At 43.6% G+C, this 13380-nt stretch overlaps 1 protein-coding gene across 1 annotated transcript in view; it reads right to left on the bottom strand.

Moving 5' to 3' along the window:
• The window catches only part of LOC128299367 (protein slit), a 75444-nt gene that overhangs the window by 994 nt on the left and 61070 nt on the right, over positions 1-13380 (bottom strand). Inside the window, exons 2-17 of the mRNA XM_053035312.1 lie at positions 12772-12843; positions 9969-10040; positions 8084-8155; positions 7136-7279; positions 6782-7017; positions 4181-4322; positions 3969-4112; positions 3460-3675; positions 3207-3364; positions 2955-3108; positions 2646-2864; positions 2516-2587; positions 2033-2401; positions 1882-1953; positions 1665-1808; positions 73-1591 (exon numbers count right to left, since the gene is read on the bottom strand). Of these exons, the coding sequence (XP_052891272.1) occupies positions 73-1591; positions 1665-1808; positions 1882-1953; positions 2033-2401; positions 2516-2587; positions 2646-2864; positions 2955-3108; positions 3207-3364; positions 3460-3675; positions 3969-4112; positions 4181-4322; positions 6782-7017; positions 7136-7279; positions 8084-8155; positions 9969-10040; positions 12772-12843 (3805 nt within the window). The remainder of the gene's footprint in view (positions 1-72; positions 1592-1664; positions 1809-1881; positions 1954-2032; positions 2402-2515; positions 2588-2645; positions 2865-2954; positions 3109-3206; positions 3365-3459; positions 3676-3968; positions 4113-4180; positions 4323-6781; positions 7018-7135; positions 7280-8083; positions 8156-9968; positions 10041-12771; positions 12844-13380) is intronic.

Here is a 13380-nt window from a genome sequence, read left to right as displayed (position 1 = left end):
TTGAACGACAAACAAACCAGACCCAGAAAATTAGCCAATCTCTTGCCGTATGCTAATAGTAAGCGGTATCACCTCTTTAAGGATCATCGGTGTTTCCTGCATAAAATCGTCATCCATTTCGCCTTCACTATCCGGATCAAGCAGCGCACAGCCCGGGGTGATCTTTTGCTGCCGGGCGGCATTGAGAAAATCAACCTGCTTGTGATTAATCCACACTTCCTTCATGCAGCCCTTGAAGCTGGTCAGGTTGCGGAGGTGCCACTGTTTGTACGCTTGCTGGCCTGGCTCTGCCGGCAAACCTCCCAGGTACATCGGGCTCGAAAGCTTCAGATAGTCCTTCGAACCTTCGTTAATGATGGAACGTGCCAGGCCACGGTCTACTCGCAGTGTAAAGTTTTTCTTAATTGCCAGCAACTCCACCATGTGATATTTGCCATCGGCGACCATTTCGAAGCTGTACATCGTGGAGACGGGATCGTTCCCTACGTCGTAGCTCACACGTATGCGCCCGTTAAACAGTTCCACCGCCAAATGCTCGTTGTGGCCATCGTACATCAGCACACCGTTCTGCTGGGTGCTGCTGAACACGATCGTAACGTTCGCCTCCGGCTTGGTACGGAGCGGTTCCAACTCGATGAACGAATTGTTGTGCAGGAACGTCAGGCTGGTCAGATATTCACAACGTTTGCCCGAATAGCCTGGGGCACACTTGCATATATAGTCCGCACTGGATGGGTTCGGCTGGAAGCACACACCGAACTTGCACTCGTGCTGCTGGCAGGGTGATGTCTGCGGGTACATCATAGCAACCATTGGTGCACCTTCGCAAAACTTGCCCGTAAACTCGTTCGGACACTTGCAGGTGTAATCATTGATGCCGTCCACACACAGTCCACCATTCTGACACATATGGTTCACACAATCGTCGATGTTATCCGAACAGTTTAGCCCACGGTAGCCGGGCAAACATTCGCACGAGTAGTGCGTCGTATGATCGACACACTTGGCCCCATTCTGGCACGGATTAAAGTCCTTGCCGCAGAACTCAATCTTGCTCTCGCAGTACTCCCCGGTGAAGCTGGCCGCACACGAACAACTGTACGAATTTACCCCATCCACACACGTACCGTTGTTCTGACACTTGTGCTCCACGCAGTCATCAATGTTAACCTCACACCGGGATCCGGAGTATCCATGCAAACAGTGACAGCTGAATCTTCCCTCCTCCAGCACCGTGCAAGTACCGTTGTTACGGCAGGGATTGCCGTAACACGCATCTATCATAAACTCACAGTGCGTACCGTGATAGCCCGGTTTACACTTGCACTCGTACTGACGCTCCGGCAGTGCACTGCACACGGCTTCGTTCTTGCACGGGAAGGTGTAGCACGCATCGCACTTGGACAGTATCTCGTTGCTAACCTTGCCGGAGCAAACGAACTGGGCGGCTGGTGTCGATAGGATTAGCTTATCCTTCATCGGTTCCGGTTCGGCGCAACGTGCAATGCCCGGCTCTACATAGTCTCGCTTAACCCACTCGGACAGCCAGCGAAGCGCACAGTCACAGTACAGTGGATTACTGCCCAGGGCACTGCAAGAAGGAGAAGAGACACAAATCAGCATCGTGCAATCAGCAGACAATCGGTTCGGTTCTGAGCACTTACATGTGCGTAATCGATTGCAGATCGTTAAACGTTCCTTCGGGAATCATAGATATTTTGTTGCCGTGCAGCGAAAGCACCTTCAAATTGGTTAATCCGGAGAGCGCATGCTTCTGCACACACTGCAGATTGTTGTAGCTTATGATGCTGAAAGGCGAAGAAAGATTAAATGCAACTGATGACTTCTGCCCAGCATTTGCAGCGAAGCACAGACACTTACAGCGTGGAGAGTTTGCTCAGGTTCGCAAACGTATAGTTGGACAGAATGCCGATCTGGTTGTTGCTCAAATCCCTGCGGTAGAAAAAGATTACACATTAAAAACACAGTTCAGTTGCCTGTAGCGGTTGGCAAAAAAACCATTATAGCTTACAGTCTCGTCAGTGCCTTCAGATGGTTGATACGGTTGGAATGTATCATCGAGATTTCGTTCGACTCCAGATACAGCTCGGTCGTTTCGGCCGGGATGGATTTGGGGATTTCCTTCAGCTTGTTACGCGAGCATCGTACGACCGTACCGGTGCAGGTGCAAGACGGTGGACAGTACCCTTCACCGAGACAGCCCTGATCCATGTCCGAGGTGCACTTAAAGTCAAAGTGTGGCAAATCCTTGATCGGTACGTCGCGCACCTTCGACGGCGAGGTGCAGCGTGCCGGTGGTCCGTTCAGTTGCTTCTTTCGCAACCAGTCCGAAAACCAGGCAAGGTGGCAATTGCAACGGAATGGATTCGAGGCGAGATTTCTGCGTTGGAAAGTGGGGGGAGGCGAAGAAAAAATAAATAAACGCATAGAACGTGGTTGACCGTGCGTAATCCTTCGTCGAGTGTGAGAGATTACGGTCCGCAGTGCTACTTACAGCTGTGTCAGTGATGTCAGATAGTCGAACGAACCGGGCATCACGCAGGTAATAATGTTATCGTAAAGCGATCTAGAAATAGAAATAAATGTCAGAATCATCGTTCGCTGTTGAAAAAAAAAACACTTACAGCGTTTTCAGCTGATGAAGTCCCAAAAACATCTTGTTGTGCACTTCGGCGATTTTGTTTTCGCTCAAAAACAGCTCCTGGATTCTGGTGGCACCTTCGAAGGCATTCGGCTCGATACCGGATATCTGATTCCTTCGCAAATCCAGCTTTGCAAGATTTGGCAGCCGACCGAACAGTCCATCAGACGTAATGCGATTAAGTTCGTTATCGTTCAGTAATCTGGTGCGAGATTTTGAAGAAAAAGTTATCACATCTTACTGGAAGGCTGGTCGCAGAGAGGAAAAGAGAAAAAACGAGGCCAATGCTTACAGTTCCGTGGTGTACAGTGGAATATCGCGCGGGATTTCTTTCAAGCCCCGACCGGAACAGTCAACCGTGGTACGATCGCAATGACAAGCCGCCGGGCATTCCTGATCCATGCGACATTCGCCGGAATATTTGATCTTGCTGTAATCATCCGTGCCTGCAGGGGGAGAGAGAAAAAAAAGAAAGCATTTAAAACCACCCAAAACAGGCCCGAGTAGACCTTCCATCAAGGATTAGGAAGCGAGGAATGCTTACATTTGAACTTTTCATCCTTCAAAGCTTCAATCCGGCGGCGTTGCATGCGCTTCGGCGCGTCGCACCGTGCACCACTCGTCTCGATGGGATTCTGGTGCAGATAGTCGCCCAACCAGCGAAGATTGCAATCGCAAATGAAGGGATTGCGTGCCAAATGTCTGCAACAGAGGGAACCGCCGATTCAGTGAAATAATGTTCGGACCCCGTGCGAAATTTTGATCGCACAGCGGTACAGCGGTTGTCGGATACTTACAGCGTTTGGATGCTTCTCAAGGAGTCGAACGTACCGTTGGCCAGTGACTGAATGTTGTTATCGTACAGTGACAAAAGGCTAAGATTATGCAGATCCTTGAAAGCGTCCCTTCGCACGCAACTGATTTCGTTTGCGTTCAGCAGCAGCAGCTGGAGTGAGGTTAATCCTTTGAAAACGCTCGCCGGTAAATCCTTAATTTTATTACCATAAAGAACTCTGCGAAAGGCAAACCACGGAAAAGAAATCTTCAGTCAGTGGGTGAATGAAAAAGCGCGTCGGTTGGTGTAGCAAACAGTGTGAGAGCTTTTACTAGACAACCTTGTGCAGGGATGGTTGAGGGCGCTCTGTTTACTTATGATAAGAATTTTACGTCCTTTTGGTTTGCTACTCAGATTGGGTTGCGTTGAATATTTCATCCCTCGCTTTCTCTCTCTCTCTCTCTCTTTTCGCTACCCTCTTAAGAAATGGAACCGCTTTCTACTCTCCCTATTTTTACGCATACTACTTACAGCGACGTTAAGGACTTTAGTCCACTGAAGGCATCGTAGGCGACTCGCGAAATATTGTTATTTGACAAGTCTATCCGCTTAAGGCGCCGGTGGTTAGCGAACGCTTTCGGCGGAATTTCGGTGATGTAGTTCTGCTCGAGCCGGCTGTAAAAATATTTAGATTACATATTAATGCCCGAAGATGTCGCCGGTCGCGTACTAAAAATTCTTACAGCTCGGTTGTGTCGTCCGGCAGTGTGGACGGGACGGTGGTGAGACTTTTCTCACGACAGTCCACTATTCCATCGGCACAGCGGCAAGGATGTGGGCAGAGACTACGACCACCGCACTCCATCGGGGCGTTCTCTGTTAAACCTGCGAAGTAAATTGTATCCAGTGTAAAAAATGAAGCAAGTGTCTGGTGTTGCGCCGTGATTTGAATTAATTTATGGAATGGATTAAATTTTTATACAGACTGCACAAGATAATACGGTTGCCATATTTTGAAGCTAACAGTATGACCTTTAGAACGATTTTTAAATCGGTGAATAAGTGAAAAAAGTAATCTTTTTTCAACTATTCAAAGCAAGTTCACAAAGCCTGTTTAATAACCAGTGATACAAATAGATTATTGTATGCTTATGGCGTATATTTCCGGTGCTATTTTAATTTATCATTCGTTTCAATTACTTTCATCACAAATTGAGTACCGTTGTTATCGAAAAACGCATCATTCAACAGGTTATGTTTGATTAAATTAATTCTAATACAACTCTTTAAATCCATATGACCACTATAAGTACTCCATGAAGAATACAAATTTTGAAGTTAATTGTCAGTTGAACAATCCATTATTCGTCCAAGAGTTCCAATGAGCTATAATTGCAATTTATCCTGTGCTTTTGGATATCTCTAATGGAAATATGTTACATAGGCAGTTTTCCTCACTTTGAATAGGTTCCTGCGTCACATAATTGATAAAGAAAAAACGTGTAACAGGCTATAGAATAATGTAAGAGACACAATCGATTGGCATGGTCTAGACACGTCGGCAAACTCCGAACTCCAAACATTTTGGGCCGGTCGAATGGGCGATTATTTTTCCAGTAATTTGATTTCATTGATCCAAACGCGTGAGTGTGGGCTTTGTGTTCTGCCATTTCTAACCGCTGGTCAGTCTTTCATCTGCCAACACCACATAAAGTGTGAAATTCGCAAACCAACCCTCCATCGCCAGTGCGTGGCCCTTTTCCATGGGTGGACACACGCTCACGAAGGTGGCATAAATTAACATTTACATATTCATGAGTGTCACGTACGTTGGGTAGTGTATGCAGTACTGGCCCGTGGAAAATGAATCCTGCGAGTACGGACCATGGACTGCCCGCACCGTCCTCGGGGCGTGTCGTTGTATACAGGTGCGGTGTCCAGATTGCTTCTGGTTTTCGCGGTTCTTACAACGTCCACAGCCATTTTGGTGATGGTGTTGATGATGATGATGGCTACGGTACAGTGTGCACGTAGGTTTATGAGTTTGTTCCCCACGCAGCAGGAAATGCACGGGAAGTGCACGACACAGCGCGCGTGGAAAATTGATGGACCCATTTGCAGTTAAATTTGCCTTCCACAATCACTCAATGGCGTGGCACATTTGAGTGGCGTTCAGCCAAAATCCAGCCTGTTGACCTGTTTTCCAACGCGTGCAATTACAAATCGTGCGTTCAGCCCGATAGCACGATGTGGGCCTGTGTTGGATCACGGACACTTTGTGGTGGATTTGATTGGTTTAAATCTACTGCAGGATTTTTATTTTTGCACGTTTTGCGCTCATCTGCCGGAAGCTGCCGTTTTTATCCGCCACATAACACGAATGAGATTATTTCTGAATGCAATTTGCATTTGATTGTGAACGAAAAACAAGGAAACACCGACCGCCGTACCATGTCGTTGTCGCTGGCAACTTCATTAGAATGGTGAGGAAAATAAATTAGTGTCCTATCACGTTTGATATGGTTTCGCGCCAAGTGTCGGACGTGTTTGGGTGCTACCGAGTCCGTTGCAGTGTGCTACCATAATTATACTGAACACGAGGAAAAACTGCGAAGCACATTTGCGTGTGTCGCATAATGAAACGAGAAATTAGTTTATGGTGGCAAATTTTTATAAGAACGGTAGTTAATACCACGAGGACTTGGGGACTCTTTGCTGTGCAATTTATGGTTCGTGTCAAACAACACACTTAAGTATACTTTAATGACCGTAGTATTGACCGCAACACATGCACATGATGTGAAGTACAAAGTGTAACAAAGCAGGACGAATTTAACAAGAATTGGCCTTCAATCGATTTAAATTATTCAGAATGCCTTGTAACCTTCTCTTCTATTGCTAGTATGACTATTCCCAGGATTTCTTTGAGGTTGATTGAATGAGTACATCTGTATCGTAGGAATCCAGTGGTCTTAGTGGATCAGTGGTCATGCAAAATTCCAAGAACACCAAAGGCAATTAATGTACTTTCATCGAAAGGTGGACAAGCGTTATACCGGAGTTCCTGAAGCCGCACCCATGGACACTGTTTCATTCGGGACGGATTTCCGAATGCTAGAGACATGGATTCCTAGCTCTGCACCACACGATGGACAGAAAAACAAAAACCATTGCGTGTGGTCAACGTTGAAGTAGACACTCGATGGTCGTACATGTCGGTCCCCTGTGCACTCATGTGGGAGCAAACAACAATTATGTTGGACTTCCAGTACCATCAACACATTCGACCTGATCCACCAGCAGAACCTGGATTATGACGGCGTGGTTGGTCATCCCCAACTTACCGGAACATTTGAACTCCTGCTCGTGCAGATCCGCTACATTCTGCCCCTTCAGCTGGCCGGGCGAATGGCACCGTGTGTACGGTGCCAGACGTGATGCATTCTTCAGATACCGGGCCAACCACGAAAGATGACAATCGCACGCAAATGGGTTTTCCGAAAGGCGCAGCGCTCGCAGGCGTGGCATTCCGGCAAACATGTCGCGCGGTAGCGTGGTGATGTTATTGTTATTTAGGGTTCTGAAACGGGAATCGAAACAAAAAGAACAAGGGTTTGAGTGAGTTCTTGGTGGAGCTCGGAAGTAATTTCATTTCGAAGGCCGATGGGATTACGCTCCCGGTCATGCAATACACTTACAGTATTTCCAGCTCCGTCAACCCCTTCACGGCACCTTCATCCAGGCAGGTGATTTGATTGTTGTCCAACTGGAGACTACGCAGTGCCGGTGCTCCCTTGAACGCACGCTTCGGTACGGCGGCAAGTGCATTGTGTGACAGATCCCTGCAAGGCGAAGGTTTGGTGTTAATAATGATATAGTTGGAATTACCTCTACAGCTGCCACAGTTTAATCGCTAACAGTTAATTTGTGAGGATCTGTTTCACACTTTCAATATATTTGAACGCTTGATTTGTGTAGTGGCATGAATTGCGTTTATGGTAGAAAACATACAAATTAACTAACAATTAGTTACCAATGCTCTTATCATTAGTTTGTCGTACTACAGAAACATCGATTCAACGACACTTATCAAACAAAAGATAAAGAGTTGCTTGTCAACTCAGGTTGTATAAAATAAACGATAATAACGTCAATCATGCGAAGAACAGTCGTTGAATTATTACAAAAAGAAATGGAAAGCGTAAAATGTTTTAAAGTTCACGTCTATAGAATTCCTTTTGAAATCAACATAGACATTTAAAAGTTACTCAATTCTATATCACATAGTGGGAAGTATTGACTAAAATATTGAAAACTGAGGATCTTTCAAAAACTCAAACACAAATTAGAAACTTAGTCTTGCATGCAAATGAAAGAATCCATCGAATGCCAAACAGTAACTGAATCAAAAACCATCTGGTTTAGAGCACAACGTGAATGAACCGAAAAAACCATAACAAATTAGAATCGATCTGCTTTGAAAGTGTTTCAACAGCTTTCCATATAATGATTATAGCATATTGCAGGAAAGAAATATGGCCATAGTTTTAAGAGAAAACAAAAAACACATAAACACATAATCGCGACGGAGTAAAACAAAAACATAGACAACGAACAGAAATCAATCTCTACAAACTACTACTTACAATCGTAATAAATTAGCGGCACTGGATAAAAAATTATCTGGTATAGATTTTAAGCGATTGCTATTAAGCCGTCTGAAAATAAAAGGAAACAGAAGATAATAATAATTCGTAATAAAGATGAAAACAAGAAAAAGGTAAGCGAAATTTGTGGCAAGAATGAAACAAGACATCAGATATTTGAAGAGAAATACAAGCGAATGAGTGTGTGGGAAGTTGAGACGTCGTAGATATCGTGTGTCACGAGTAACAACGGTCGGCGTTTATGAAAAAAATATGTGAGTACGCGAGTTCGATCACATCCAAACTTAATTAAAGAATTGTCGCCCTAAGGAATACGCCCTCTGTTGACTGTTGCTGACGTCGGTCTCTGCGAACTATGCTGATCTGGCAGTGAGGGTCGCTCCTTCCCTGGTTTTATAGCATCCAAAGGGATGAAGGAAAATGCGAATTCTGTTTGGACGAACACAACACAGCCAACTTTCCTGCCGAACCCAAAAACGGAAGGAGGCGTGATCATTTATGTCAAAGCGATCGTAAGACAGGGAATAACGAGAAGCAACGGATAATTAACGGAAATCGATTTCCAATCGCAAAGACTCAAATGGTCCCGTGTTTCAGCGCACCCACTCGGTGTTATTTAAACGACCGTGGTCAATGAATAGCTGTTCCGTTTTAACAAGTAGACCACCAACGACGTATTGGAGTGAAACAGCAAAACAAACAGCTAACAAAGATATAAATCCCGCGGACTAAAGGAAATGGAGAATGATTTGTGACTTCCGTAAGACTTGCTGAGTGTTAGTTTTGTGTTTTCAGTGAACAAATTTGTTTCATTTATATTAAAATATTACCCTCCTAATAGTTAATATCTTATGTACGGTGTTTATACGTTTATATTTTGTTAGGTATCTTTTTTTAGAATTACATAAATCAAAACACAAATGATTTCATCGGTCTTTTTCTAACAAACTGAAAGCAAAAACAACAAATTTAGCATTTGCTAATCATGTGCCATATATTTAGAAGTCCATCGACAGCTGTCTCATGAATCGATCGTCTGCATCCGTATTGATCGATAAAGACCACCACAAAAAGAATAGAGAAACATATGCTCTGCTCTGGAACAAAAATATTGCAAATCGACTGCCGTCCAAGCGGGGTGGCTCTAATAATTCAGACGATTTTATTTGTGTCCGCGGTACCTTTTGACATAAAATAGCTGTAAATAATGCCTATTAGACGATAGCAAATTGGGCATAAATTAGTACTGAATTGTCTGCAACGGACAAACAGGAACTTCCAAAATATATTGATCGTTCAAACGATACGCGGCCAGCTCGTCTACATAACTGAAATGGACAAACAAAACCTCCCTCGCCGTGTTCAAAGAAGTTTCTTGTTCCCTTCACTTATTGGTGCGAATTCCTGCGAAAGATTAATGCAGAAATCTAATAACAATATGTTAAGTATTGCAGACGAATTACAATATTTCCTGTCACAATATTTGCATTGGAAAGTGAGCAGAATTTGCACATTTCGATTTAGAAAAAAAAACCACAAGGTTGCGAAAACCAGCGCATAAAGTTGACTGATTGACTGTGACAGGTAATATTCACGTGCCAGACAGGTGATTTGGTGTCGTGTGCCGGTTAATATGAATCAAAACCAGTTGGGGGTGCGAAGTCGATAGAGTGCTTGGGGAGGAAATAGGCGAGATGCTAGGGAAACGAGTTGCTCAACCAACTGTGTTAAACCGGATCTAACATCTGATGTGCGAAATGTTGTATGTTGGAAGATTTTGGGACATTGGTACAACGAAAAGGAAAAAAGGAACTCGGAGGGTTTGGTATGGTACAGACGAAACCGAATCCAAAAAGGTACTTACAATCTTTCCAGCGATATCAGATCGTGCAAAGCATCCTTCTCGATGGTGTAGATATGGTTGTCCGTCAGTTGCCTGTGAATTATGTTGTAAAATAAATACATTTTGTTACATCATTTTAGCCAAGAAAACATAAATTCTGTAAAATTATGAGTTAGTTGAAGCGGTTATTTTGACAATGTCTTGAGCACAAATTTTATTGAAATCAGTGTATATTTCATGAATATTGATCGTTGCTACTGATAACTATAAAAAGAATCTTCCACCGACGGTAGATTAAGCTGTGTTGAATGCTTTTAAATTACAGCCCTGCCATTGAGTAGGATTTACCGATTGCGGGAAACTTTAAAGAAGTCATTTACGCATAAATATGAATTTGATTACAATATTAGCATACGCTTTCGGCAACTTTAGCGTATCGAGTTTCAGGGTTTGACACTCGAGGGTCTTTGCCAAGAGATACATTGTTTTATTTTGGTTTATTGTGTTGATATTTTTCATGGATAGTCCCCTAAAAGCTGGAGATTTTTTTGTTATGTTTGGACAAATAAGATGTTTCAATGAGAAATTCGTAATGCTAAATTTCTAAGATTTTCTCTCTTAAAAATTCACTTAATTGAAACCATTTCGAAACATTCGAATAAGTGAAAGTGTTGACTAATTACAACAACATTCAGCTAAAGGTACACTGCTATGTATTGCCGGTTTCAGGAAGCTATTGGATGTCCATTTCGTGTTTGAATGTTAATTTAATTGAAGCCGTATCCATTACCAGAATCGTCCAAAGTGTGTGTTGCGAGAAGAACCAACCCGGCTGGAGGTAGTAACGCAACCGGAAGGAGTTATCTTTTAAGTGACTGTATCAATTTTAAATGCCATTTCTTTTTGGCCTTTCGACGGTGTGAAAGGTATCAGCAGCCCGTTTCCGGTGGCCATATAAAAGGCTCGTGCCGATGTAACACTATACCTGACGTATGTTTGGTTCGTAAAATTATTCCAAATTCGGAAAAGAAGACACAAAAGCACGTTTCGTGTTATTCCACCGTGTTGTCCGGGTTGGAGTGCTCTATGGTTTAAAATGAATTATTTTTTCGTCACGACAGGTAAAATCTGCATTGAAGCTCTGGGAACAACTCTAAAGTATACTAAAGGCAAGGAGTCGATAATGCCAAAGTCCAAGAGACACATCTGAGGGTGATCCGATGGGTAATTATTTAAAACTTACGAGCCTCACAGTGGGATATTGAAACAGAAAAATATACATTTCATCAACAAGATGTGTGGGGCTGTTCGATGAGAAATATCTCATATTCCACTTATGTAAATTAATGACCAACAAACACAATGCCCAAGCACGGATCCGATTCCCTACGTCCAGTGAAAGTGGGACAGTTGTTTTGAAGTTGAAATTGTTTGGCCGATGTCCAACTGGTTCGCTTCGGCGTAAAACGCATGATGTCCCTGTTGGGCCGTGGTGAACCAGTAAAATACATCACCACCATCGACGACGTCCTCTGAGCGTGATTAAATCGATGAAAGTTAGGGGAAATGTGATTGGGAATCGATTAAAATGATAAATAAATGGGAGGCCATTGGTCTAGAGGGATGGAATTTGAATCAGTAAATCTTCATCCTCTCTCGAGGGTTGCACATTTGAATAATGAGTTTCCGATGCTGCTGGATCGAAGGCTCGATCTCTTCAATGAACTGCATGCGAGAGCTCATAAGCGTAAATCATTCGGACCTTTGTGGTGTGGCGAATGGTGGTGGATACATTTTTATGGCGACACTAAACAGTGTCATTTCGGCACGTCTAGTGCCGCGTTCCTATGCATTGGTCTCTGGAGCGCCATCTTGTCCGGCATGATTTCCATTGATTAGCAAACGCTGCTAATGATGTCAACACTATCGGCGTGATCGTAACGATCGCATTTATAAGTGATCACGATGTATTGGCCTTTTTCGTACCCTTTTTTAAAGGTAAAATACAAAAAATATCTTAATACAGCTTTAAATTGCTGTATTGGAAAGTCTGTCGGGCCTTTTTTATTTCATAACCATCCGTTCCGTCCATCAACACAGCATAACACCGAAGGAAACCGAAGCAAATGTTGAGAAATGGTATACATCGTTGGGACAACATTCCAATGGACAAGTTTAACTGCACACTGGGTAACTTCATTTCCGCCTTGTTTCCACCGGAAGTCTATGTTGATCGGCGAACGTTAGACAGCGCTCTATCGCCTCCAGGACAGGGGTAATTTTGGAAAGCACTTCGCGTAACACTATTAAAACCATCTACCAACGGATGTTGCGCTACTGCGGGCGCATTGGTTCCACAGGACATTCTATCAGTGGTTTTCACTTGTCGCTGTGCCTGTTCACGGTTGTGGTGTAATTAGTTTAAAAAGAGTCGTTCGCTCACTTTCCATACGACAGTCCGGAGGAACTGCGAAAGGAGCGATGCTCTACCGCTGCCCAGTCACTGGTGTGGTCTAAAAGGGAGTGAAGCTAAAGGGCAACAACGTCACATACCGGCTCTGGCTTCGCTCTGATAGTTCGCACAGTTTTATGGGGGGGAATTTTCGGATTTTATTTAATTACTGCAAGACGCCATGCGACATACACGCAGACGGAAGTTGGCGACCGACTGCTCTCGTTTTATCGCTTAAACATCTTAGCTTTTTACTTCGATACTTCACAGTGTTCACTGCGCTCATGGCGTGTTGGTACATGAGTGATATAGCAGGGCACGGTTAGAAGCCCCAGTAGAAGAGAGTCATGAGGGAAAGAAAACTTTACTTACAGTATTCGCAGCTTGGCCAATCCTTGCAAGTCGGACTCGTAGATGACACTGATGTTATTGCCTTGCAGATCCCTGTGAGAAGAAGGAGAGAACGAATAAAGTCAATTAGGTGGAAGGAAAGGCCATCGTGAGATGGTTATACTTTGATCTACTGGTGATGTGAGAGTACCCATAACTGAATTAGCTGAAATGATTTAATAATATTATTCGAAGCAATCGCTTATTGCAAAAACTTGTCCTGTGATTTACTCTCAATTGGACGCCTTTAAATAGTGGTGTATTAATTACTGCGAGGTGAACGTATTGGAATTGAAGCTTTTAGGGAGCTGAAGAGTTGACGGAATGTCTTTATTATAGGACTTCTCTTCCCAATAACAGCTACTAATACTAATTACCAACAGTGTAAGAGGACTTCATGATGGAAGCGAGATATCACGAGGAAAGATACCTGTGTCTAGAGCAGACTCTCTCTCTCAGAAACCGTAAAACTAACAAAAGTTCATGCCAACATAGACATTCGAGTGTGTTCAAACTCTAATCTTAAGACTCTTCATCTTAATCACCCAGCTTGGAGCCTATTTTATTATCGTCGTTATGTTAGTTATGGCT

Source organism: Anopheles moucheti, chromosome 2 (genome assembly GCF_943734755.1).
Source record: "Anopheles moucheti chromosome 2, idAnoMoucSN_F20_07, whole genome shotgun sequence".
Classification (NCBI taxonomy): Eukaryota; Metazoa; Arthropoda; class Insecta; order Diptera; family Culicidae; genus Anopheles; species Anopheles moucheti.
This window is presented reverse-complemented; position numbering and strand designations above follow the sequence as displayed.